The 27,025-nt window shown below is 47.3% G+C and overlaps 1 protein-coding gene across 3 annotated transcripts in view; it reads right to left on the bottom strand.

Annotated features, from left to right (window-relative positions):
• cabp1a (calcium binding protein 1a) overlaps positions 1-27,025 on the bottom strand; it is a 143,841-nt gene that overhangs the window by 27,287 nt on the left and 89,529 nt on the right. Inside the window, exons 1-2 of one of the 3 annotated variants that reach the window (XM_085961844.1) lie at positions 15,466-15,677; positions 133-163 (exon numbers count right to left, since the gene is read on the bottom strand). In XM_085961844.1, coding sequence (XP_085817970.1) covers positions 133-163; positions 15,466-15,528 — 94 coding nt within the window. In that variant the 5' untranslated portion in view covers positions 15,529-15,677. Of the gene's footprint in view, positions 1-132; positions 164-15,461; positions 15,678-27,025 lie in introns of those variants that run through there. The other 2 variants (XM_085961843.1, XM_085961841.1) reach the window with 2 other exon arrangements.

The following is a 27,025-nucleotide window of genomic DNA, read 5'->3' on the forward strand; positions in this document are numbered from 1 at the left end:
ACCAAATAAATCCGTGGGACTTTTCAAACAATTTCATTGCTTTTGGTTTTTAACTAAATATTTAGTCAGGCTCTCCTAGTAAAGGGTCCTTACACATGGCACAAAGGAATGGAAATGGAGATAGTTATTTACCTTCAATTTCTTCTGCTCCCAGTTCTCTGTCCTAGTGACAAAACAGTTTGGTATTAGGACGTTCACTGTGCATTTTGCGCTCATGTTAAGCATTCACAATTCAAATACAACTGTGCCAAAGAGGATGTTATTACTTTTTTTTTCAAATTTCAAATAGCATTCAGTTATCTTCAACGTGGAGAGCAATAGTGTCCCTGATTCATTCCTGTTGGTACCAGTGTTGGTGTTGCCTCTTTTAATTAAAATGATAAGGAGGAACTGGGTTGCCCCAGTATCATCAAATCAAAGAATCTAACAGAAGTGCCCTCCTTTATGTAGGGGCACAAATAATAGAAACCCAAATGATTAAAAATACAAAGGAAACTTATCAAATGAAATAATATTATTGACACTATGCACTCCAGTCCCTGCGGGACCCACTGGTCACGGAAGAGTCTTAACATTGCCTCCTCGTTGAATCGGTTCACATTAAGAAATGTGCTTCCATACAACATGCACAGAATCAAAGGGAGTCAAACCGCCATCCAACACTCCCAGCAGGGAGCAGTACCCGCAAGCTGCACATCCTGGGAAACTCTGCATGCGCAGTCAGTGGTTTCCTGGGATGCGCTTCCTACGAGTGCTCCCCGGGAACGCTGGATGGTGGGATCCACGGTAAACGAAACAAACAGCACACCATGCCCAACCACAAAGGACAGGAAGTAATGAAAGGCAGGCAAGCGGGGGTGGGGGGAGGGGGCTGTGAAACTTTCATCTACCAAATACCAACTGAAGTATAGGTGCAGAATTAACAGTACAGTTAAGCTGAGTACATCTTAAAAGATAGAAACAGAAAATGCTGGAAACACTCGGCACGTTTCAGCTCGGCCAACTCTTTTTCTCCCGCCACAGACGCTGCCTGACCTGCTGAGTATTTCCAGCATTTTCTGTTTAAATTTCAGATTTTCAGCATCTGCAGTATTTTGCCTTTACATCTTAAAAGATATATTTGTATTTGTGAGCGGGCCATGCGTGAGATTTTTGTGAATGGGAGCTGACCAGATGTTTACGTAGTGTTACCTTATGCAAGTCAGGGTGGCCAAAGCTGTGCATGGATCCAAACAATGTCTGTGGGTGTGAGGGAATGTGATAAAAGTGCAGTTCTACTACACAAAGTGCGAGAGCGATGCACGTTTGAGTGCACAGCAGCTCGACAGAGCAGAGTTTGTACTTTGTCTCTACTGTGGTCTGTTTTTGTTTTGTGCCCTGACAGCCATTGCTAACTTAGAAACCACATACAGAACAGCCATGTTTGCATGGTGACGCTCACATAAAGAAAGGCTTCCATTTATATAGTGCCTTTCACAACCTCAGGATGTCCCAAAGTGCTTTGCAGCCAATGAAGTACTTTTGAAGTGTAGTCACTGTTATAATGTAGGAATCGTGGCAGCCAATTTGCGCACAGCAAGCTCTCACAAACAACAATGAGAAAATGACCAGATAATCTGTTCTAGAATTTTTAAAATTCATTCATGGGATGTGGGTGTCGCTGGCAAGGCTAGCATTTATTGCCCATCCCTAGTTGCCCTCGAGAAGGTCGTGGTGAGCCGCCTTCTTGAACTGCTGCAGTCCGTGTGGTGAAGGTACTCCCACAGTGCTGTTAGGGTGTTCCCAGATTTTGACCCAGCGATGATGAAGGAACGGCAATATATGTCCAAGTCAGGATGGTGTGCGACTTGGAGGGTAACTTGGAGGTGATGATGTTCCCATGGGCCTGCTGCCTTCTAGGTGGCAGAGGTCGCGGGTTTGGGAGGTGCTGTCGAAGTAATGTTGGTTGAGGGATAAATATTAGCCAAGACACCAGGGAAAACTGCATTGCTCGTCTTTGAAACAGTGCCATTGGATCTTTTGCATCCACCTGAGAGAGCAGACGGGGCATCGGTTTAACGTCTCATCCGAAAGGCGGCACCTCCAACAGTGCAGCACTCCCTCAGCACTGCACTGTAGTGTCAGCCTAGCTTTATGGGCTCAGGTCTCTGGCGTGGAGCTTTAGCCCACGACCTTCTGATTCAGAGGCGAGGGTGCTGCCACTGAGAACAAGGCTGACAACTTAAACGGCGACAATGAGGGACAAACACTTCGGTCCCCAGCACGGTTCTCTGTCATTCTGAAAATCACTGTGCAGAATGCTGAAAGCAGATTGTGATAACTGCAAACAAATCAATAGATGGGAATGACAAAGATTGCAGCCCTGGATTCTACAGTCCTTCCTCCTGCCTTTATAACCCCCACCATTGGCGTCACAGATTACCGAGATAATGTTGCTGCCTGATTGTAATTTAGTGGAACCTTCACAAAGTGCACTCTATATCATTGCGCCTACATGTTTGTTTTGGCCAAGGACTGACAGTTATGTTGTGTTTAGATGGATTGGTTACTCAGACTGACAATAATAAATAGAGAATACTATAACTGATATCCAGGAGAGATTAGAAGGGAATAAATCACATAGAGGGGTTAAGATGACTTCATAAACATGGCGAGCAAAGCCAGAGCAGTTTGTAACCATCACATGAATCACCAGACAACATAACTGCCTTGAAATTACTGCATCTTATTTTTTTTATATTTAACCTGGACTTCACATGGTGTTTTTCCTCAGTTTTCACTCCCTTTCCCCTTAAGGTGTTGAGTCATGCTGAGATATCATTACTTGGGTACTGGGAACCCTCCAGTACCTCACCCTCGATGACTATTCTTTATTTGCGAGCACAGACTGTAAACGCGCAAAATTCGAATCGGTAGAGCCCATTGTTTGGCCGCTGCAGGTGCCAAGATGGCGTCTGATGTGCAAATCGTGGCAGATGCCATATTGGTGAGAGCATTCGCGGGCGCGCAGTGAGCATCTGGCAGAAGTACGCGGAGTCGGCAGATCATGGCCTCAATCAACGTGTAATGCGGATTTGATGCCAGCGCTGCCATTTTGGTGCTCAATGCTCCAGCCATCGTCCTCTCTTAACCTCGCACAGCTGAACATGCCTTCATCAGCAGGAAACATAGAAGATAGGAGCAGGAGTAGGCCATTCGGCCCCTCGAGCCTGTTCCGCCATTTAATGAGATCATGGCTGATCATCCAAATTCAGTACCCTGTCCCTGCTTTCTCCCCATATCCCTTTAGCCTTAAGAAATATATCTAACTCCTTCTTGAATATATTTAATGAATTGGCCTCAACTGCCTTCTGTGGTAGAGAATTCCACAGGTTCACCACTCTCTGGGTGAAGAAATTCCTCCTCATCTCAGTCCTAAATGGCGTACCCCTTATCCTTAGACTGTGACCCCTGGTTCTGGACTCCCCCGCCATCGGGAACATCCTTCCTGCCTCCCACCAGCGCTATTTAAAGGGATCATCAACTAGTTGCGGATTGATTTCTATTGGCTGTTGCTACGATTCTACAAGTGTTTGGTGCGTTCTAGAGTTGCTAAAGTCTACAGGGAGTGGTGTGGCAGGTGCTGACAGACCTTTTCCTGACTTCAAGGCTCTGCACAAACCGCATGGGTACACTAGTAGGCATTCCCCTTGGACTACAGCACGACCTGGAGAATGAACAGAGGCCATGCAGAGCAGGACAAGCTGTGCCATCCACTGAGGCTCTCTATTCAAAGAGAGCTGACTACAGTTCATTCTGTCTTGCCAGGGAGCAGCAGGCGGTGCGAGCACGTGGCTTCGCTAGGATTGCAGGCTTTCCCATGGTGCAGGGCGCCATTGGCTGCACGCACATCGCTTTATGGGCACCGCATGTCAACTCTGCCCTATACCGGAACCGAAAGGGATTCCGCTCCCTCAACGTGTGCGACCATAGGCAGCGAATCATGCAGGTCAATGCCCGGTATCCTGGCAGCAGTCATGATGCCTTCATTCTGTGGCAGTCCACTGCGCCAACTGCATTTGAGCCACCTCGGCAAACCAAAGGGTGGCTACTGGGCGACAAGGGCTCTCTGACATGGCTTATGACTCCGGTGCACAACCCACACACACGTGGGCAGCATGCATACAGTGAAAGCCATGCTGCCATAGAAAATGTGATAGAGTAGACCACTGCCGTGCTGAAACAACGCTTCCGCTGCCTGGCCCGCTCTGGAGGAGCCCTGCAGTACTCGGCAGAGCGGGTCTCAAGATTCGTGGTGTGCTGCACAACCTCGTCATTATTGCCACCAGCTGTACGGCGAGCAACTGAGGAGAAGGAGGAGGAGGAGGAAGAGGAGGTGGAGGAGGAGGAGGAGAAAGAGGAAGGGAGGAGGCAACCTAGACAGCCCCTTTCTGGCCAGGCTGTCCGTGAAGAACTCATCCAAGTGCGATACAAGTAAACGCAGCCCCAATTCCCCATTCACCAACAGTCCCACACTTTACCTCCCTCTGTCACTGAAAGGCTTAGATTAATCAAAGACAGTAGTATAGTGGTAATGTCACTGGGCTAGTAATCCAGAGGCCTGGACTAATGATCCAGTAGACATGAGTTCAAATCCCATGATAACAGCTGGGGAATTTAAATCCAGTTAATTAAATAAATCTGGAATAAAAAGCTCATATTAGTAATGGTAATCATGAAACTATCATAAAAACCCATCTGGTTCACTGATGTTCTTTAGGAAAGGAAATCTGCCGTCCTTACCTGGTCTGGCCTACATATGACTCCAGACCCACAGCAATGGGGTTGACTCTTAACTGCCCTCTGAAATGGCCTAGCAAGCCACTCAGTTGTCACCACCACCTTCTCAAGGGCAATTAGGGATGGGCAATAAATGCTGGCCTTGCCAGTGACGCCCACATCCCACAATCGAATTTTAAGTCAGCATGGATTTGTTGTTAAGGGACTTGATTGAATTTATTGAGGAGGTAACAAGGAGGGTTGATGAGAGTAGCACGCTTGATGTAGTCTACATGGATTTTAGCAAGGCTTTTGACAAGGTCCCACATAGCAGACTGGCCAGAAAAGTAAAAGCCCATGGGATCCAAGGGAAAATGGCAACTTGGATCCAAAATTGGCTCAGTGGCAGGAAGCAAAGGGTAATGGGCGAAGGGTGTTTTTGTGATTGGAAGGCTGTTTCCAGTGGGGTTCCGCAGGGCTCAGTACTAGGTCCCTTGCTTTTTGTGGCATATATTTAGACTTCAATTAAAAAGTTTGCAGATACCAAAAATTGGCCGTGGTTGATAATGAGGATGAAAGCTGTAGACTGCAGGAAGATATCAATGGACTGGTCAGGTGGGCAGAAAAGTGGCAAATCGAATTCAATCCAGAGAAGTGTGAAGTAATGTATTTTGGGAGGGCTAACAAGGCAAGGGAAAACACAATAAATGGTAGGTTACTGAGAAATGTAGAGGAACAGAGGGACCTTGGGAGTGCATGTCTACAGGTCCCTGAAGGTAGCAGGACAGGTAGATAAGGTGGTTAAGAAGGCATACGGGATACTTGCCTTTATTAGCCGAGGCATAGAATATAAGGGCAGGGAGGTTATACTTGAACTGTATAAAACACTAGTTAGGCCACAACTATGGTATTGCGTACAGTTCTGGTCAGGAGGGATGTGATTGCACTAGAGAGGGTACAGAGGAGATTTACGAGGATGTTGCCAGGACTAGAGAATTTTAGCAATGAAGAAAGATTGGATAGGTTGGGGTTGTTTTCTTTGGAACAGAGGAGGCTGAGGGGAGACTTGATTGAGGTGTATTAAATTATGCGGGGCCTAGACTGTATAGGAAGGACCTATTTCCCTTCGCAGAGAGGTCAATAACCAGGGGGCATAGATTTAAAGTAATTGTTAGAAGGATTAGAGGGGAGTTGAAGAGAACTTTTTTCACCCAGAGGGTGGTGGGGGTCTGGAACTCACTGCCTGAAAGGGTGGTAGAGGCAGAAACCCTCATCATATTTAAAGTACTTGGATATGCACTTGAAGTGCCGTAACCTACAAGGCTAAGGAGCAAGAGCTGGAAAGTGGGATTAGGCTGGAGAGCTCTTTTTACGGCCGGCACGGACACGATCAGCCAAATGGCCTCTTTCTGTGCCGTAAATTTCTATGATTCTAAGGTAACTGAAGTCCCTCATCCCTGGTACCCTTCTAGTAAATCTCTTCTGCATGGACATCTTCAAACACGGACATCCTTCCTCAAGTGTGGTGCCCAGAATTGAACACACTACTCCAGCTGAGGCCTAACCTGTGTTTTATAAAGGTTTAGCATAACCTCCTTGCTTTTGTACTCTATTCCTCTATTAATAAAACCAAGGATCCCATATGCGTTTTTTAACAGCCTTCTTAACTTTCCTGCCGCCGTCAAAGATTTGTGTACATAAACCCCCAGGTCTCTGTTCCTGCACCTCCTTTATAATTGTACCATTTGGTTTATATTGCCTCTCTTCATTCTTCCCACCAAAATGTATCACTTCACACTTCCCTGCGTTAAATTTCATCTGCCATGTGTCTGCCCATTTCACCAGTCTGTCTATGTCCTCTTAAAGTCTGTTACTATCCTCCTCATTGTTTACTACATTTCCAAGTTTCGTATCATCTGCAAACTTTGAAATTATGCCCTGGATACCCAAGTCCAGATCATTAATATATATCAAAAAGAGCAGTGGTCCTAATACCAACCCCTGGGGAAAACAATTGTATACCTTCCTCCAGTCTGAAAAACAACCGTTCACCATTACTCTCTGTTTCCTGTCCCTTAGCCAATTTTGTATCCATGCTGCCACTGTCCCTTTAATCCCATGGGCTTTAATTTTGCTACTTTGTCAAATGCCTTTTGAAAGTCAATATACACAACATCAACTGCATCAACCCTCCCCTTAACTTAATCAAAGAATACAATAAAGTTCCTCAGGGCAGTGTCCTAGGCCCAACCATCTTCAGCTGCTTCGTCAATGACCTTCCCTCCATCATAAGGTCAGAAGTGGGAATGTTCGCTGATGATTGCACAGTGTTCAGTTCCATTCGCAACTCCTCAGATAATGAAGCAGTCCGTGCCTGCATGCAGCAAGACCTGGACGACATTCAAGCTTGGGCTGGTAAGCGGCAAGTGACATTCGCACCACACAAGTGCCAGGCAATGACTATTGCTAACAAGAGAGTCTAACCACCACCCCTTAACATTCAACGGCATTACCATCGCCAAACCCGCCACCATCAACATCCTGGGGGTCACCATTGACCAGAAACTTAACTGGACCAGCCACATAAAAACTGTGGCAACAACAGCAGGTCAGAGGCTAGGTATTCTGTGGTACGTGTCTCATCTCCTGACGCCCCAAAGCCTTTCTACCATCTACAAGGCACAAGTAAGGAGTGTGATGGAATACTCTCCACTTGTCTGGATGGGTGCAGCTCCAACAACACTCAAGAAGCTCGACACCATCCAAGACAAAGCAGTCCGCTTGATTGGCACCCCATCCAACACCTTAAACATTCACTCCCTCCACCACTGGCGCACCATGGCTGCAGTGTGTACCATCTGCAAGATGCACTGCAGCAACTCGCCAAGGCTTCTTCGACAGCACCTCCCAAACCCGCGACCTCTTCCAGCTAGAAGAAGGGCAACAGGCCCATGGGAACACCACCACCTCCAAGATCCCCTCCAAATTATACACCATCTTGACTTGGAAGTATATCGCCATTCCTTCATTGTCGCTGGGTCAAAATCCAGGAACTCCCTCCCTAACAGCACTGTGGGAGTACCTTCACCACACGGACGGCAGCGGTTCAAGAAGGCGGCTCACCACCACCTTCTCAAGGGTAATTAGGGATGGGTAATAAATGCTGGCCCTGCCAGCGACACCCACATACCAGGAACGAATAAAAAAAAACCCCAATAAAACACTTTGCCGTTAACAAATCCATGCTGGCTTTCATATATTAACCCAGACTTTTCCAAATGCCAATTAATTTTGTGCCGGATTATTGTCTCTAAAAGTTTCCCCACCACTAACATTAGGCTGACTGGCCTGTAGTTGCCGGGTTTATCCCTCTCCCCTTTTTAAACAGGATTGTAACATTTGCAATCCTCCAGTCCTCTGGCACCACCCCCATATCCAAGGAGGATTGAAAGATTGTAGCCAGAGCCTCCACATATTCCAACCTTACTTCCCTCAGTAACCTAGCATGTATCCCATCCGGACCAGGTGAGTTTTCTACTTTGAAGACTGCCAATCTTTTAAGTACCTCCTCTTTATCTATTTTTATCCTATCCAATATCGCTACTGCCTCCTCCTTTACTGCTACATTGGCAGCATCCTCTTCTCTAGTGAAGGCTGATTCAAAGTACTCATTTAATACCTGAACCTGCCTCCACAAGAAGATCTCCTTTATGGTCCCTAATCAGTCCCACCCTTCCTTTGTCTGACCACGATATGGCCTTGCATGTTAGGTTGTGGGTCTCCTGGTAACCAGTCCCTTATCTAGGTATAGTTTTGAAACTTCAGCATTTTCTCCACATAGCCAAAATTCTAGAGCAAAGCATGCTGGGATACTTTGACCATTTAAACCACTTTAAAATATTCTAACACTATTTATGTGTTTATAAAAGACTTTTGGGTTCCCTTTAATGTTAGCCGCTAATCTATTCTGATACTCTCTCTCCTTGCCCCTCTTATTCCCTTTTCTAGGTCTCCTCTGTACTTTCTATATTCAGCTTGGTTCGCTACTGTATTATGAACCTTACAATTGTCATTAAGCCTCCATTTTCTGTCTCATTTTAATCGCTATATCTTTAGTCATCCAGGGAGCTCTAGGTTTGGATGCCCTTCCTTTCCATCTCATGGGAATGTGTCTACTCTGTACCCAAACCATCTCCTCTTTGAAGGCCTCCCATTGTTCAATTACTGTTTTACCTACCAATTTTTGATTCCAATCTATCTGGGGCAGATCCTTTTTCAACTCACTGAAGATAGCCCTCCTCCAGTTAAGTATTTTTACGTTGATTGTTCCTTGTCCTTTTCCATAACTATTCTAAACCTGGTGATATTATGATCACTGTTCCCCAAATGCTCCCCCATTGAAACATGCTCCACTTGCCCCATTTAATTCCCCAGAACTAGATCCAGCACTGCTTCCCTCATTGGGCTGGCAACACACTGATCAAGAAAGTTCTCTTGTGCACATTTCAGGAATTCCTCCCCCTCTTTGCCCTTTACACTGTTCCTAGCCAAGTCTATATTAGGATAATTGAAGTTCTCCATTATCACTACTCTGTAATTCTTTCATCTTTCTGTAATTTGCCTGCAAATTTGCTCCTATATCCCCTTCTCACTATTTGGTGGCCTATAGTATACATCCAGTAGCATAACAGCTCCTTTATTGTTCCTTAATAATTCTAACCAAATAGACTCTGTCTTTGACCCCTCAACTACATCATCCCTCTCCACTGCTTTAATAGTTTCTTTACTCAATACTGCTACTCTCTCCATTTTTCCCTTCCTGATCTTTCCTGAATACCAGGAATATTAAGTTCCCAATCCTCCCCTTCTTTGAGCCAGGTCTCTGTTATTGCCACTCTATCATAGTCCCATGTGGTGACCTGTGCCTGCAGCTCACCAACCTTAACTACCACACTCCGTGCATGTACTCGAAACTCATCTTAGACTACTTCACATTTGCCCCCTGTATCATCCCTCCTATTTCAGAACTATTCTTTACTCTGATACTATTTGTCTCTCTCAGTCCTCTGTGCACCTTGTTTCTCCTCTCTAATGTTTCATCTTGGTGCCCATCCCCCTGCCAAATTAGTTTAAACCCTCATCACAGCATTAGTTAACCTTCCCGCAAGGACATTGATCTCAGCTCTGTTGAGGTGCAACCCGTCCATCTTGAACAGGTCACTCCTGACCAGAACTGGTCCCGATGCCTATGTAAACAGTTCTGCCATAAAACAGGCATTCAAATCAGGAAGTGTTGTACAGAAACAGTTCAAACGGATGCTGGATAAACAGCCAGGCCCTGAAATTCGGCGGGACTCTCTGGCCACGAGTCCGGAAGAACCGCCAGAGAAATGGCTTAAAACAGAGGGTTGGGGCTGTTCCTCTGGGGGTTTGGCCGATATCCACCCGAGGTTCCAGCTGGAGATTGGGAGAATCCCCATGGATATTCCAGGCCCCAGTATCAACCTCAGCCGTGGAAAAGAATAGCGGTGCATCAAACTCCTCCCCTTAACCGTACAGTGTTGGCAAGCTCGAAGAGGAAACAAACAGATCTTTGTCAGAGACAGTGGTTGAAGAATACGAGAAGTGGAGCAGTGGAATGTGTTTGAGCAGGTGAACTGAGCTGCACATTGTTATGTCCCTGCTCACACACACAACTCTTCCATTCAGACCTATAATCAGTGTTCAGACTCCAAGGTAAGTAGATTTTCCACATTAACAACATAAATGCACGATAAATCGGGGAGGCTGTGAGCTGTGCATTAAACTCCGTGCCTGATATTCTGACTAATGCATGAGTCAGATGCACGCATTTGCAAAATCTGCCCCACATTGTTCACATTGCCCGGGTTTACTGATCAGCTGACTGAATGCTATGAATCAATCGTACCGATCATCTTTTTGCAAAGCTAACAGCCTTTTGTAAAATATTATCGTTTGTACAATTATATTCTTGTTTCGATTCAGTTATAGTCGTACAACTGAAGGAGCTGCATCCATTGATTGTATGGTTCGAAAGTACAGTCCAAATGAAAGTGCTTTAAAAAAAATACAACTTTATTAATTAAGATATCCATCCTCTTGAAGACAAACTGTTCCACCTCCCACCATCGGGTTAGATGAAGTGGATGATAAAATAGCAAATGCTGTACAACATGCAGCCTGGGAAACCAGTTCAGGCAGGAGATGAGCAGGAGCACACAGCTCCATTCAGCTCAGACCTTCAGACCTCCGGCACGCAAAATGAACAAACTGGTGAGGCGACAAAACGAATCTTTTTCTTCTCTTCTGTGTGGAGCAGCACGAGGCAACCCACTGCTTTCAGATCCAGCAGATCAACTACAACAACAACAACTTGCAATTATATAGCGCCTTTAACACAGTAAAACATCTCAAGGCGCTTCACAGGAGCGTAATCAAACAAAATTTGACACCGAGCCACATAAGGAGCTATTAGGACAGGTGACCAAAAGCTTGGTCAAAGACGTAGGTTTTAAGGGGCGTCTTAAAGGAGGAAAGAGAGGTAGAGAGGCGGAGAGGTTTAGGGAGGGAATTCCAGAGCTTAGGGCCTAGGCAGCTGAAGACACGACTGCCAAAGCTTGTGATCGGCGTCGTTTCTGTAACAAAGTCCCTTTTTTTTTTAAACCTTAGCCTGACTCACAACCCCCTACCAGGAGGACCAACTACTACAGCTAGATACAATGGTGGGGGGTTGGGGAGGGAAGTAGGGCCATAACTCCATCTCCGTCGGACACCAGTACCCCCGCTGGATGTTAGCCCAGTATTCAGAGGGCGGAGCTGTGGTCGCCTGCTCGCTGGGGCCACGATTGGGGTGGGGGGAGGGGCGGCGGGGGGAGGGAGGGCTCGGCGGCAGGAGGGAGCCGCTCCGCTGCCAGTGCGAGTACCCCGCTGGATATCAACCCAGCAATCAGAGACTGGGGCAATTTTAAGCTAACCCATCCATTGGGAAGGTGACGGGATTGGGTACAACGCTGGTTTTAGCCCTCGCCCACTGAAGTCATTGGAGAGTAATATTGGGCGGGGTGTTAAACCACTGTTCCGCCCGATCCTGTGGGTGTCCCGCCCGGCGAGTTCGCTTAGAATTACCCCCAGGAATTCTGGCCTCTGCTCGCTGGGGCTACAAAAGTAATACTTCAGATTAATTTTTAAATATATATCTTTTTAAATGGGACACCCTTCTTTGACAGGTTGGTTGAGTTGGGATCACGGTCCTGGTTATTATACCAACAGGACCAAACTAAGGAAAACTGCTCCCTGACATGGCCTGGGTCTCAAGTAACAGTATCCTTGTTTAAACCAGCACACACAAATATCAATGATCCAAGCTTACGGTTCCTCGGCTGATTAGCTGTGTGTATTAGGATTCCGGGGAGATGAGATTAAACATTGAGGGAGAGAGAGAGCAAGGGGCCAAATAGAAACAGGTCTCCCATTGTGAATGAGAACACGTAGGGCAGGAATTTCACTGATGGTCAGGTGTTAACATGTCCCTTTTGAAGACACTTGGCAACCAGGAAATTCTCGACCCTGCCCCACCCTTGAACAGAGACAGGAAGGCTGCAATTTTCCATCGGCAACTTATTGGAAACTCGTGGGCGCTTCGCTCATACTTTTCTGTCGATTGATTTCTGTGGGGCTGAAGATCACAGGACAACCTCCTACGATCTTACGGTAAATTCCCTTCTACACAGAAAACCCAGCCTGTGGCACAAGGAAATCTCACCCAAAAACATCTAAATCTAAATAAATGGTATTTTAAAGGGGCACTGTCTTGACAAAAAAAAATGTTTGGCAAGTTTTTCCCCTCCTGCATATGCAAATACTACAAGACAGTGATGCGAGCAGCCCCATGTTAGGAAAGGCTTGTGTGCCACTTGCTTGCAATGCCCCAAAAAGACAATGTCCCTTTAACTGTCCCAGTCCTGCACAAAACACACAAAAGTGACACCGATGAAAGTTGACGAAATTATGTCATCCAGACCAGATTCTCATACACCGCAGTGACTATGGCGAGTGATGACTTACATTGGGAAACCCTTTGTTTAAGTGGTTAGATGAATACATGGGGCATTTTATATATATATATAATATGTTTTTTTAAAAACTCTTCCAAGCGCAGGTAATCTGCAGTAAGAACAGCAAATGATGGAAGCACGTAGCAGGCCCCTCAGCACCTGGAAAGTTCTGGATGGCAGACAATTCTGAGGAGTCTTCAGCCCTTAAAATTAACCTCATTTTATTTGAAAAGATGCACAGAATGTGAGAAGAGGATTAAAGCTGCTGAGGGATCAGTGAAGATTAAGCATTGATCCAGTGAAAGTTAAAAACGCCCACTGAGTGCCTTGAGGTGGGATTCAGGCTCCTCTGAGCTGGCGTCTGCTGGGAGGCTTGAGCCCCTATTGCGAGGTTAGCTGGTTGAAAGGAAGAGGAAACTGGTGGGGACCATGGCTGGCAGATGTAGCGACTGTGGAGCGAGTAAGCGGGGAGCCAGTCACGGCACTAGAACCATGTACATTTATTGCTGGGTCGGGTCGTCGCGCCAAGCATGACATTTCAATGCTGCTTTTTCTTGCTAATAAAAGTCAGATCTTGCTTCAAGATTTTTTTGGCTAATTGGTTATTAAAATGATACTTTTGGCCACTACTCCCTTAAGTTAAATGTAACTGTCCCTCCCACCCTCCCCCCCCCCAAAAAAAGTACAGGAAAATTAAAGCAAAGGATGTCCTGGACTGTGGGTGAGAGGTAATGAAAGGAAGAGAGGCAGTACTTTATACTAAACTAGCTGGAGTGCCCGGCGGTGCCGAGGGTTTTTTGAGGGCATGTTGTTATGAAAAAAGTATAAATAATTTTTATATATATAAATTAGTTTGTCTGTCTGTCTGTCTGGGAAGGAGAGAGAGAGGGAAAGAGAGAGGGGGAAGGAGAGACAGAGAGAGAGGGAAGGAGAGAGAGAGAGAGAGAGAGGGAAGGAGATAGAGAAGAGAGGAAGACACCCCGGGGAAGGGGCTGGACTCAGAGCCCGGCGGGTGAAGAAGGGCGGCCGCCATTTTGTGAGGTCGGCGGGAAGCTTGAATTGCGGCGGCCGAAGGAAGAAGGCGAGCTCTCCCTCCCTCTCCCACCCCTTCACTCTTTCCCTCCCTCACCATCTCTCTCCCCCCCTCTCTCTCCCTGCCCCTCTCTCTCCCTCCCTCCCCGCTCTCTCTCTCCCTCCCTCTCTCTCCCTCTCCCCTCCCTCCCTCTCTCCCCCTCCCCCTGTCTCTCCCTCCTCTCCTCTCTCTCCCTCCCTCCCCCTCCCTAGTACCTCAGGCCCGGCCTGACTCACCTGAGCTGAGCTCCCGCTCCGACCCGAGCCTCCGTGCGTGGCCTAGCGCCTCAGGCCCAGCCCGATGGACCCCTGCCGCTCCGGTGAAGCTGAGCCCCCGCGCGCGGCATACAGCCTCAGGCCCGGCCCGACTCACCCGCGCTCAGCTCCCGCTGCAGCCCGCCGCCGCTCACCCGAGCTCAGCTGCCGCTGCGGCCCGCCGCCGCTGCTCCCCCGTTTGCTGTCTCTCAGGCCGCGTGGTTGTCTGTTTTCCCGCGCAGCCGGCCAGAGAAAAGAAAAACAAAAGAGATGAAGAGTCTAATTTAAAGCAGCCTCTGCCCCGCTAAAAGGTGAGAGCCGGAGGGAGATTTTGCGGGTGAAGAAGGGCGGCCGCCATTTTGTGAGGCACTAACGGCAGGCTGCAGGATTAGGCCCCACCCACGGAGCCACTGTGTGCCACCGCTCACCTCGCTGGGCGGGGAGGAAGGAGGGAATGGCGCCGAGTCTCTCGGTCGGGCTGACCCCTGATGGCCGCGAGGGTGAGAGAGAGAGGGGGGGGGGAGAGAGAGAGAGAGGGGGGAAAGGAGAGAGAGAGAGAGAAATTCCTGAATTAATACTAATGGATCAACAATTTCCTCACCTCCATTACCATTTTTTTAGCTTCAGGCCCGGCCGTCCTTAATGGCCGCCACTCACCTCAGCTCAGCTCCTGCACTAACGGCAGTTTGAAGGATTAGGCCCCGCCCACAAATGCCATGAACCGCCCCCCGTGACGCAGCGCGCTTCCCCCGTAGGATTGGTCAACCATCACGTCACTCAACGCTAATGAGCGGTAGGATTGGTCAACCGCTAATGAGCGGATTTTGTCTGTTTTTTGAAAGTTTTTTGTATACTGTCCGAACAATTTTTGTCTGACCAAAAAGTAAATACGCCTATGACACTCCCCTAATCATAAGCTTTCTTTTGATATAACATATGTGTAGGTACGCTCTATAACTTTTGAGTTAAGTCCAGACAGACGGACGGTCCTTTTATATATGCACTGTGGGGAAAGCTTTAAACATGCCATATTCGAGTGTGCTCTGCTTTTTAATGTTTAAAAAAAAGCGATTTGTGAAAAATTGTATTAAAAAAAAACAAGCTTTTTTACCTGCAAAAATTCTCAATATTTAATCTGCCTGTTGCAAATAAGCTTAGATTGTTCACACAGCCCAGACAGATCAGGATGGGGAGGAACTAGGGAGGGAGGGGGCAGGTTGCGGCAGGGACTCTGAATGAAATGTTGGGAGAAATGGAGAGACAGATCTTCTGATGGATGCATAATTTCCAGTTAAGACTTACGTACAGCCTGCCTCTCTGCGAATCCTTTCCTGAGGAATATGCAGGCTGGCCCCAGGAGATTGTGCATGAGCGCACAGTTGTGAGCGAGGGCGAACAGGGGCTCCTGGTAGTCACTGTCTGCAGGGGACGCTGCTGCTGCTCCTGCTCCCACTGCATCCTCGCTCGTCCTGACTACTTTGTAGCTGTTTTTCTCCTCATGCCGAATCTTTCGCACCCCAATCATCAGCACACATAAAATAGATTAGAACCCAGCCGGCTGGACATTCATTTCTCTTTTTTTCAAAAAGCAAAATGCTGATCATTTTTTAAAAAAAGGCTCACATGCATGGCCTTTGCTTTTTTACTTTGGGTTAAAATTGAGCTAAAAAGTTCTCACAAGCTTTTTTTTACCTTTCGATATACATGCAATGCAGTACTGTACTTCGAATCTGCACAGAATACTGTACTTAGAATCTGCACAGAATACTGTACTTAGAATCTGCACAGAATACTGTACTTAGAGTCTGCACAGAATATTGTTTAGCAATGCAGACATGCTGTTGAATAGATACCTTTTTATTTGCAACCGTACTTCGGGGAATAGGACACGTGCACAGCAGCGAGCCGACTGCTCCAAGGCGAGTTCAGTTAGAACACAAAGCAATACTTTACAGGGCGCAGTCACGATTTTAAAATGCATTTAGATTTCACGAAGCACTTTTACTCCAATAAAACTCGAGATAGTTGCCTTGTTACAAGTCCAAGGATGGTCTCTCAGCTTAATGATCATCGCCCTGTGCATTAGGCTGCACACACAGCCTTGTAACAATACTGAAACGCCACTTGCACAGTATTTAGATGTTACCACACAAAAAAGAAACAATTGTTGCAAACTGTGCGACATACCTTTTTAGACAGACCCCTGAGTGGTGACTTAACACAATTCCCCATCTTCCCTCCCAGGTGGTCGCGCAAGGGTTGATTCCGCCCAGAAACAGTCCCATCAAATCTCTCCTACAAAGGAAGCGAGCTGCTCTGGAAGTCACACTCTTGAGGTGGTCGGTTTGCTGGAGCTGTCTGTGTGTTGGATGGAGATGAGGCGGTGGACGTGTAATCCAGTGAGGATTAGTGCCCCACCAGGCAAACTAATGAATTATTGTGGTGACGAGCGACGGATTTTGAGCTGGATTTAGAGGCTGAGATGAAGTGACTTTAATGATCATTCGGGGAATCCAGCTCTGTCTCTCTCTCTCGCTCTGTCCTCTTCACACTGATTGGTATAAGTGGTGATGCACTTCCATCTCCACACTTCAAGATATGACTGGGCGTCAGTGACGAGGCAGCTATCGACGCAACATCGATCAAAGACGGAATCATTAGCATGATGTTTACCAATGTTCTGCAAACTTTATGGAGTAGCTGCTGGAGGCTGCGGTGCTGTGCGGAATGTCACTGTGCCTGAGTGCAAAGCTCCCACACCTGCAAAACTCACCAAATCTTCCAATATACCGAGCCACATGGGCGAGGAGCGGATTGTGAATCCCTCTGCCCACGGTGTGAGATTTCTCTCCACTCAGTATTCCTAGTCAGGCTACACATACGAAAGGAAATAAATCTTCAGTACTGTTATGGCGTGCTTCACGATGCCCAGAGAAACTCATACACCAATCCTAACCACGCAGTTACAAAGCAAACGGATAATAAGGCAAAGTCACATTTGGGATTGTGAACGGAGAGTCTACTCTTGATGACTCTCATTTTTTTGGTAATGAAATATTGCATTATCCAGCAATTTGAATGGAACAGCATAAATAACATGGCAAGGTGGAGGTTTGGTGCTAAAATGTGAATTATTAAATAATTTGAAGTAAGTGACTTTGAATTAAAAGGGGTAGATTATGCAAATCCATAACCTTTTGGTGCTTGCTATAGAAATGCCCGTCACCTCCACACACACGTTATCACCAACAAGACACGGTAATGAGAATAATTTGGAGTTAGGAATCATGTTCCCTCAACATGTATCAGATTATATATCAGATAACAGAAATTACTTTTAAAGTTTGTTTTAAATTAGGGTAAATTTAATTTGATAAAATAATAAAATGGAGGCCTTGGAGTGAAGCTCTAGAGACACAATGTCCCAGATATACTACACAGTAACAAAGAGCAATGTTCACAGGTACAACACATGTGTACAGGGTTAATCCATAAAAATATAAGTTCTCAAAGAGCGAGTCTGGAAATTCTTCTGGTGGATTTGCTGTGTCACTGGCGATAGGGGCAACATCTCAACAAACTAGGTATCGAGTCACTGAGTCTTCTTAGTGTTGAATCCGTGATTCTTTAAGTACGATGTTTTCCAATAACTAGACAGAGGCTGTAACTTAACAATCAACAGGTGTTTACTGGAGGAGGGTAGTCCAAAGACTAACAGTACAGAGGCATGCTCAAGACTTATATACAGGTGTGGTCACTGCCGGTACTACAGTATACAGGAGCTGTAAAAGTAGTTCTCTCTTAAAGGTACATACACTACAATTCCTCCCCTTTTAGATTAACAGTACCCATAACATTCAAATAACAGTTAACACTTTAACATGCACATTAAACTGAAATAGTCCATTTATAGATTCAGTCTTTGGGGCGGCTTCCTGATCCTTTCTGGATAGCGCCTTTCCTGAGGTTCTTGTTCTTGGTGCGGAGGCGATTCTGGCCCCTTTTCGTCGGTTAGTTCATCAGTTTCCGCTGCTACTGTTGTCGGGTTCATCCCCAGGTACGCGAGACATGGGGTTGACCCGTTTCTGTGATGCTAGGATCTGGTCGACGTGGCATCTCACAATGTTCTCCCCGACATCCACTGTGTACATTAATGGCCCCTGCCGTGTGCATATCGTTCCGGGTTGCCATTTCTCTGTTCGGTAGTCGCGGGCCAAGACTGGTTGTCCTACATTGAAGCTCCTTGTCGGCTTCTCATTGATGTGCTGGAATTGCTTATCCTCAACATTTCTTCGCACATTTGGTTTGAGCAAATCCAGACGAGATCTCAACCTTCGGTTAAAGAACATCATGGCCGGGGTCTGGTTGTTAACTGCATGTGTCGCATTTCTGTAGGCTAACAGGAAATTGTCCACCTTATGCTGTAGTTGAATTTCATCATCGCACATGGCCCTTATCGCCTTTTTAAAGGTTTGTACGAACCTCTCAGCCAATCCATTTGTGGCTGGATGATACGGGGCGGATGTGTAATGCCTTACCCCATTCCTTCTCATAAATTTCCGAAACTCTTCGGACACAAACTGTGGTCCGTTATCAGAGCAAATCTGCTCTGGCAAGCCGTTCCTGACAAATATGGTCCGTAGGACTGCAATCGTTTGCTCTGTAGTGGTTGAGGATATTTTGATCACCTCAGGCCATTTCGAGTGCGCATCCACTGCTATTAAGAACATTGAGTCCATGAATGGACCAGCAAAATCAATATGCACCCGTTGCCATGGAGAGGAGGGCCACTCCCATGGGTGTAGAGGGGCATGTGGTGGTGCATTTTGGACCTTCTGGCATCCTGAGCAGCTCTTTGTTAGGTCCTCGATTTGTTGATCGATCCCCGGCCACCACACAAAAGCCCTAGCAAGGCTTTTCATTTTCACCCCTCCCAGATGACCTTCGTGAAGCTCATTGAGCACTCTCTCCCTTAACTTGGGTGGAATTACCACTCGGGATCCACACATCACTGTCCCCTGGCATACTGACAGCTGTTCTCTTCTGGATGAGAATGCTGGCAACAGTGAGTCGCCATGTGTTGGCCATCCCTTCACCGTCAAATCATACACCCGAGACAGTGTCGGATCATTGCGGGTCTCCTTCTCTATATCCGCGTTAGTTACTGGCAATCGTTCAATTATCGACGAATAAAATATTTCGATAGGGTCCACTGCTGGTGCTTCCTCCACCGTAGGCAGTGGCAGGCGTGATAACCCATCAGTGTTTCCATGCTGTTTCGTGCCCTTATACTCTATTTCAGATTGGTTCGCCCCTAGAAAAAGTGACCATCTTTGTAGCCGTTGTGCAGTCATCACCGGATTAAAGATGGAGACAAGTGGTTGGTGGTCAGTCAGCAAGGTGAACTTCTGCCCATGCAGATAGTGGTTGAATTTTTTTACTCCCCATACTAGGCTGAGGGCCTCCCTGTCGATCTGGGCGTAGTTGCACTCGGCTGAGGTTAGTGACCGAGACGCAAAGGCTACTGGCCTCTCCAACCCGTCTGGAATTTGTGCGACAGCACCGCTCCAATACCATAGGGTGATGCATCACATGCCAACCGAATTGGTAGTGCTGGGTTGAAATGGGCCAACACCTCTTTTGATGTGATCAATTCTTTGCACTTCTGGAAAGCTCGTTTACATTCGTCATTCCACTTCCATGGTACCCCTGTTTGCAGTAGGGTGTTCAGTGGGTGTAATACTGTAGACAAATTTGGTAAGAACTTATGGTAGTAGTTTACCAGCCCGAGGAACGACCTCAGTTGTGACACATTTTCCGGTGCTGGAGCCTTGACTACTGCCTCAATCTTTTCAGGGGACTTATGTAACCCCTCTTCATCAATAATGTGGCCACAATACGAGATCTGCTTCTGGAAAAACTCGCACTTGTGGCGATTAGCTCGTAGCCCATATTCCTTTAATCTATTGAGCACCTTCTCCAGGTTGGCGAGGTGATCACTGTCATTTTCGCCCGTGACCAGGATGTCGTCCAAATAACACTGGGTCCCTGGAATCCCTTGCAGGACTTGATCCATTGCCCTTTGCCAGATAGCTGGAGCCGATGCTACCCCGAACACCAGCCGGTTGTATTGGTAGAGACCTTTATGAGTGTTGATCGTGAGGTATTGTTTCGAGGCTTCTTCTACCTCCATTTGCAAGTACGCCTGGGCCAGATCAATTTTGGTGAAGCGTTTACCTCCAGATAGCGAGGCGAAAATATCCTCAATCCGTGGAAGCGGATATTGTACCATGTGAAGGACTGGGTTCACTGTCACCTTAAAATCCCCACAAATGCGGACCTTCTTTGGTTCCCCAGGCGTATTACTCAACGAACTCTTCATTACAGGAATGATGGGTGTAGCCCACTCGCTCCAGTCTACTTTGGACAGTACTCCTGAACGTTCCAACCCTTCCAGCTCTGCTTCGACGGCTGGTCGGATCGCATAAGGCACAGGTCTGGCCTTAAAAAACTTTGGGCTTGCATTTTCCTCTATTTTAATCGTTGCTGTTATGCCTTTTAGTGTTCCGAGTCCCTCCTGGAACACTTCTTGTGCGTCAGTTAGCATTTTTGACAGTTGTCCAGGTGTGACATCGTCATCCTTTTTGGCGTCAACCTTCAGTGCCTGTATGGAATGCCAATCTAATTGTATCTTCCGGATCCATTCACGTCCTAGTAGTGGTGGTCCTCCATCTGGCAATACATATAGGTCCATTTTAGGTATTTTCTGGCCTTTGTATATCATGTTCACCCTTATTTTTCCTTTGGGGTAGACTTTTTGCCCCGTGTACGTCTTCAAGACAATCTCCGTAGCTTTCAAGGGTATATGTGAAAATAGCCGCTTGTAGTCCCTTTGGTTTATGACCGTTAGGGCTGATCCTGTGTCCAATTCCATTTTCATTTGGACTTCATCTATCTTGAGCATGACCCAGATAGTCTGGTGATCCTCCATTTTGATTACCTTATGTAGTTTCAGACACCCCAGCTCCTTGCTTCTGGAGTCTGTATCACTTTTCTGTTCGTCTGAACTACTGTCCATCACCTTGTGTACCTTTTTGTACTTCTCCTGTGGAGATTTCTTGCTGCTGGTTTTCTTCCCTGACCTGCAGACTCTTGCTATGTGTCCTGCTTTTCCACACTGTCTGCACACTTGGTCCTTGAACCAACAATCCTTCTGGTCATGTGTTGTTCTGCCGCAGCGATAACACTTCCCTGCTCCATATGACATTTCGTTGGTGCCATATTCTTGTGGTCTCCGTTGTATCTCTGCAGCGCCCCGTGCGGCTGCTTCGTGTGATACTGCCATGCTGAAAACCTTGTCCAGCGTAAGATCCTTTTCTGATAGAAGCCATTTCTGGGTTCCTTCACTTTGAAGCCCACACACAAACTTGTCCCTGAACGTATCTGCTAGTCCCAATCCAAACTGGCAGTGTTTCGATAGCTTGCGCAGTTCCGTTAAGTACTCAGCATTACTTTCGTCTTTATGCTGGTTCCTTTTGTGGAACTTAAATCTTTCTGCTATCAGCAGCGGTGTGGGGTTTAAGTGGTCCTGCAGGATTTCCACTATGCTTTCGAAATTCTTATCCACTGGCTTCTCTGGGGTTATTAGGTTTCGCAGTAAGCCATAAGTTTTTGCACCCATGCAATTTAACAAAACCAGTGCTTTCCTAGCATCTGGCACTTCATTCGCCCTGCAGTACACCTCAATGCGTTCCACATATGTCGCCCAATCTTCGACTTCATTGTCGAACGCAGTGATACTGTCACTCTTCGGCATCCCTGGGTGTGATTAAACTGTCTAAAATGGCGTCTCCCGCGCTCTCCCTTCTTCTCCGCTGGCACAAAATGGCGTCTCCCGCACTTTCCTTTCTTCCCACGCTCGCCCTTCTTCTCCGATGCGGCTTTTAAAATGGCGTCTCCCGCGCTCTCCCTTCTTCTCCGTGGCTCAATGGCATCTCCCGCGCTTCCTTTCTTTCCCCCGCGGACGCTGTTCAGCCCTTGAGCCCTGGCTGTGCTCTGCGCGTTCTCCTGTGCGCCTCTCCCCTTGCCGCCGCTCGGTCCTGAACCCGGCTGCTGATTTACCCTCTCTCTTTTTTTTGTTTTTCCTCGACGCCGCTCGGTTTTCAACCCCCGGCTGTGCCCTGTGCGCTTCACCCTCTCTCTTACCCCGTCGACGCTGCTCGGCCTTTTCTGTGCCGTCGGTCGGCTCCAGCCGCCGCTGTCCGGAAGGGTCTGCGCTGTACCTGTTGCCAGTCTGTTGCTGGATCGTCGTGGCTGGGGAACCAAGCCCAGCTCTCAACAGCCTCCCCTGCGATGTTCACTCTCTGCTGGATGACTGGGCGGTTGCTCGTGGTCGACGCCCGTGCTTCTGGCCTCGACTTTCTTCCACCGCCCTCCTGGAGCGAATCCTTGAAAGGAAATGCAGAGTTGCAGGTAGATTCGAATCGACCTCGTCGCCACTGTTGAATCCGTGATTCTTTAAGTATGATGTTTTCCAATAACTAGACGGAGGCTGTAACTTAACAATCAACAGGTGTTTACTGGAGGAGGGTACAGTACAGAGGCATGCTCAAGGCTTATATACAGGTGTGGTCACTACTGGTACTACAGTATACAGGAGCTGTAAAAGTAGTTCTCTCTTAAAGGTACATACACTACACTTAGCATTATTGAAAGTCTAATTCCTTGACTGCTGGATGGTATGGGTGAATGGTGCAGATCTTCAAGAATCCTAGGATGTGTACTTTACAAATTGCCACATGTAAAGCTCAACATGCTGAAGTGAACTTGATGCAGGTAATCAAGATTTTTATTCAGAAACAGTGGACCTGCACGGGCCTTTCCCAGCTATGTGTCAGCTGTGGCTCAGTTGGTAGCACAATCGCCTCTGAGTCAGGAGGCTGTGGACCTGAGCACATAAAGCTAGGCTGACACTCCAGTGCATTACTGAGGGAGTGCTGCACTGTCAGAGGTGCCGTCTTTCGGATGAGACGTTAAACCGAGGCCCCATCTGCTCTCAGGTGGACGTAAAAGATCCCATGGCACTATTTCGAAGAAGAGCAGGGAAGTTATTCCTGGTGTCCTGGCCAATACTTATCCCTCAACCAACATAACAAAAACAGATGATCTGGTCATTATCATATTGCTGTTTGTGGGACTTGCTGTGTTTTTCTTTTATAATCCAGACACTCTGCTTTGAAGCGAGAAAGAAAGAAACTTGCTTTTATATAGCGCCTTTCACGACCTCAGGACATCCCAAAATGCTTTACAGCCGATGAAGTACTTTTGAAGTATAGTAACTGTTATAATGTATAAATACAATAGCCAATTAGTGTACAGTAAGTTTCCACAAACAGCAATGCGATAAATGACCAGATTATCTCCTTTTGGTGGTGTTGGTTGAGGGATAAATATTGGCCAAGACACCGGGGAGAACTAACTTGCTCGGAAAGTGTTGTGGGATCTTAAACGTCCACCTGAGAGAACAAACGGGGCCTTGGTTTAACGTCTCATCCAAAAGATGGCATCTCCGACAGTGCAGCGCTCCCTCAGTTGAAATTTTTAAGTACATTTCTAGAATGTCAAGGGACGTATGTTTACTTTTAAGAAATGTAAGAATTAAATAATGTAGCTACTTACAATATTCTGAAATTCAATTAGTTCAATTTAAGCAGTTATGAATGACAAGGGCATTGTAGCGTGTTAAAACATCAGTATATACATACCTTGAAATTCATCATTGTGCATTGATCATAGATTTGTCTATTATTTGAAAATACTTTGCATATATATTGTTCTACATCTTGTATAAGAAAATACACCGTCTTATGTTGTTCCTGTGTCTGCCCAATTTGTTAGGTGTTTGTGAATATTACTACAGGTAGACTATCCTTTATCCGAAAACCTCGGGACCAGCCGAGTTTCGGATAAAGGAGAATTTCGGATTTCGGAAGGTGGGTCGGCGGGGGGGTTGGCGGGGGGGGGGTCGGCGGGGGGTCGTGCGCACGACTTACGCTGACGCTCAGCGTAAGTCAGTCGGGGTCGGCGGGGGTCGGGGCCGGCGGGGGGGTCGGCGGTTGTCGGGGCCGGCGGGGTCCGCGGGGGGGTCGGCGGTTGTCGGGGTCGGCGGTTGTCGGGGCCGGCGGGGTCCGCGGGGGGGTCGGCGGTTGTCGGGGCCGGCGGGGTCGGCGGTTGTCGGGGCCGGCGGGGTCCGCGGGGGGGTCGGTGGTTGTCGGGGCTGGCGGGGTCGGCAGTTGTCGGGGCCGGGGGGGTCGGCGGTTGTCGGGGCCGGGGGGGTCGGCGGTTGTCGGGGCTGGCAGGGTCGGCGGTTGTCGGGGCCGGTGGGGTCCGCGGGGGGGTCGGCGGTTGTCGGGGCTGGCGGGGTCGGCGGTTGTCGGGGCCGGCGGGGGGGTCGGCGGGGGGTCGTGCGCACGACTTACCCTTTATCCGAACTTCCAAAACTGGAACCCTCTAAAAACCGAAGGTTTTTTCGTTCGTACGCACGACTTACGCTGAACGAAAAAACCTTCGGTTTTTAGAGGGTTTCGGTTTTCGGAAGTCCGGATAAAGGGTAGTCTACCTGTATTTCCCCCCTGCAATAGTTTCCCTTTTTTCTCCACTCCTAAAGGCTTGAGCTCTCATTGGGTACAGTTCCACAGCCACCCAGTACCTCGCCATTCTTTCAGTGTTGGATCAGACCATACAGCGGTGGAGGAGGGACGGCACACTAGATCTAATCTGTTATGCGAGAGGATCCCAGATAGTCTGCAAGATCATCATATTTCCCTCCGTCTGTCAGCAGATTTATGTACTTTCCTGCTCATGCTGATTCTCTTGCTGTATTGATTAAAAAACATTTTTTTTGCATTGATAGCACGGCTTTATTTGATGTAGTTTGTCTTTCAAAAGTTAGGTCAACGGTCCCTGAGAACGTGTCAGTATCTGCAGGGGGTCACTGGGAGTATTTATAGGAGTTCCCTGGGAGTGTGTCAGTATCTGCAGGGGGTCACTGGGAGTATTTATAGGAGTTCCCTGGGAGTGTGTCAGTATTTACAGGGGGTCACTGGGAGTATTTATAGGAGTTCCCTGGGAGTGTGTCAGTATTTACAGGGGGTCACTGGGAGTATTTATAGGAGTTCCCTGGGAGTGTGTCAGTATTTACAGGGGGTCACTGGGAGTATTTATAGGAGTTCCCTGGGAGTGTGTCAGTATTTACAGGGGGTCACTGGGAGTATTTATAGGAGTTCCCTGGGAGTGTGTCAGTATTTACAGGGGGTCACTGGGAGTATTTATAGGAGTTCCCTGGGAGTGTGTCAGTATTTACAGGGGGTCACTGGGAGTATTTATAGGAGTTCCCTGGGAGTGTGTCAGTATTTACAGGGGGTCACTGGGAGTATTTATAGGAGTTCCCTGGGAGTGTGTCAGTATTTACAGGGGGTCACTGGGAGTATTTATAGGAGTTCCCTGGGAGTGTGTCAGTATTTACAGGGGGTCACTGGGAGTATTTATAGGAGTTCCCTGGGAGTGTGTCAGTATTTACAGGGGGTCACTGGGAGTATTTATAGGAGTTCCCTGGGAGTGTGTCAGTATTTACAGGGGGTCACTGGGAGTATTTATAGGAGTTCCCTGGGAGTGTGTCAGTATTTACAGGGGGTCACTGGGAGTATTTATAGGAGTTCCCTGGGAGTGTGTCAGTATTTACAGGGGGTCACCAGGAATGTGTCAGCCAGTATTTGCAGGGCAATACTCATTGGATGAATTCTGTCTGGTTTCTGGAATTTGATAGGTGGTTGTTTTTTCTTCTGCAGAATGTGATTGGTCTTCCATTGTTTTGGGTGCAGAATGTGATTGGTAAATCAGAACATTTAGGCAAAAGGAAATAACCAATTAGAAAGCAGAAAAACACTGGATGCCACAGAGACTTAGCCAATCAGAAAGAAGAAAAGTTACAAGCACCAAACACAATTGGTGATAAAGATTTATTGCTGCCAACAGGCATTTGCACAGCTTTGAAAGGAGGATGATGTGACTTCAAACAAAGTGTTTGACCAGCTAGAATAAAGGGCGGGAAATTTGAATCTGAAGGTTTGAAATGAACAGAGTGAGTGAGCTTAATGGGAGGAGTTACAATACTGGGATAGCCAGTCCCAGCATTGATGGGGATCCATCAGCGCTCAACTATGTGACCTATCTAAAGCATCAAAAAAAAAGAACATAAAGCTAGCATGGAACAAGATAAGGCCATTTGATCCATTCCTTACACAGACCATGGGCAATATGCCCTACCCAGAGCATTCCATCCCTTGAAGCAAAGTTTCATAAAGTTTTCCCCAGCAAAACGCAGTGAGTGGAGAATAGTTACATAATACAAATGATGTGCGTAAAAACAATCCCAGTCACTCATAGCAGCGCAGTCTCCAGGCGTGATTGACAGGGGAATTACCCAATCTTCTCCATTCTGGCCGGGAGTAGTGCTGTCATTATATGCAGCCGCCTAGGAGAGGGCCCTAAGACCAGCTGGTTACTGGAGCAGACAGTAACTTCCTCCATGTTAGGAGAAGATTTGCAATGGGTTCAAGCCCAACTCGAGTCTTGAGCACCTAATCTAGGCTGACACTCCAGTGCAGTACTGAGGGAGTGCTGCACTGTCGGAGGGGCCATTTTTCAGATGCAACGTTAAACTGAGGTGCCCTCTGCCCTCTCAGGTGGATGTAAAAGATCCCATGGCATTATTTGAAGAACAGCAGGTGAGTTTTCCTAGTGTTCTGGCCCACATTTATCTCTCAACCAACACCACCAAAACAGATTACCTGTTATTTATCTCATTG

Source organism: Somniosus microcephalus, chromosome 19 (assembly GCF_052327205.1).
Source record: "Somniosus microcephalus isolate GS21.2 chromosome 19, FLI_Smic_1.0, whole genome shotgun sequence".
Lineage (NCBI taxonomy): Eukaryota > Metazoa > Chordata > Chondrichthyes > Squaliformes > Somniosidae > Somniosus > Somniosus microcephalus.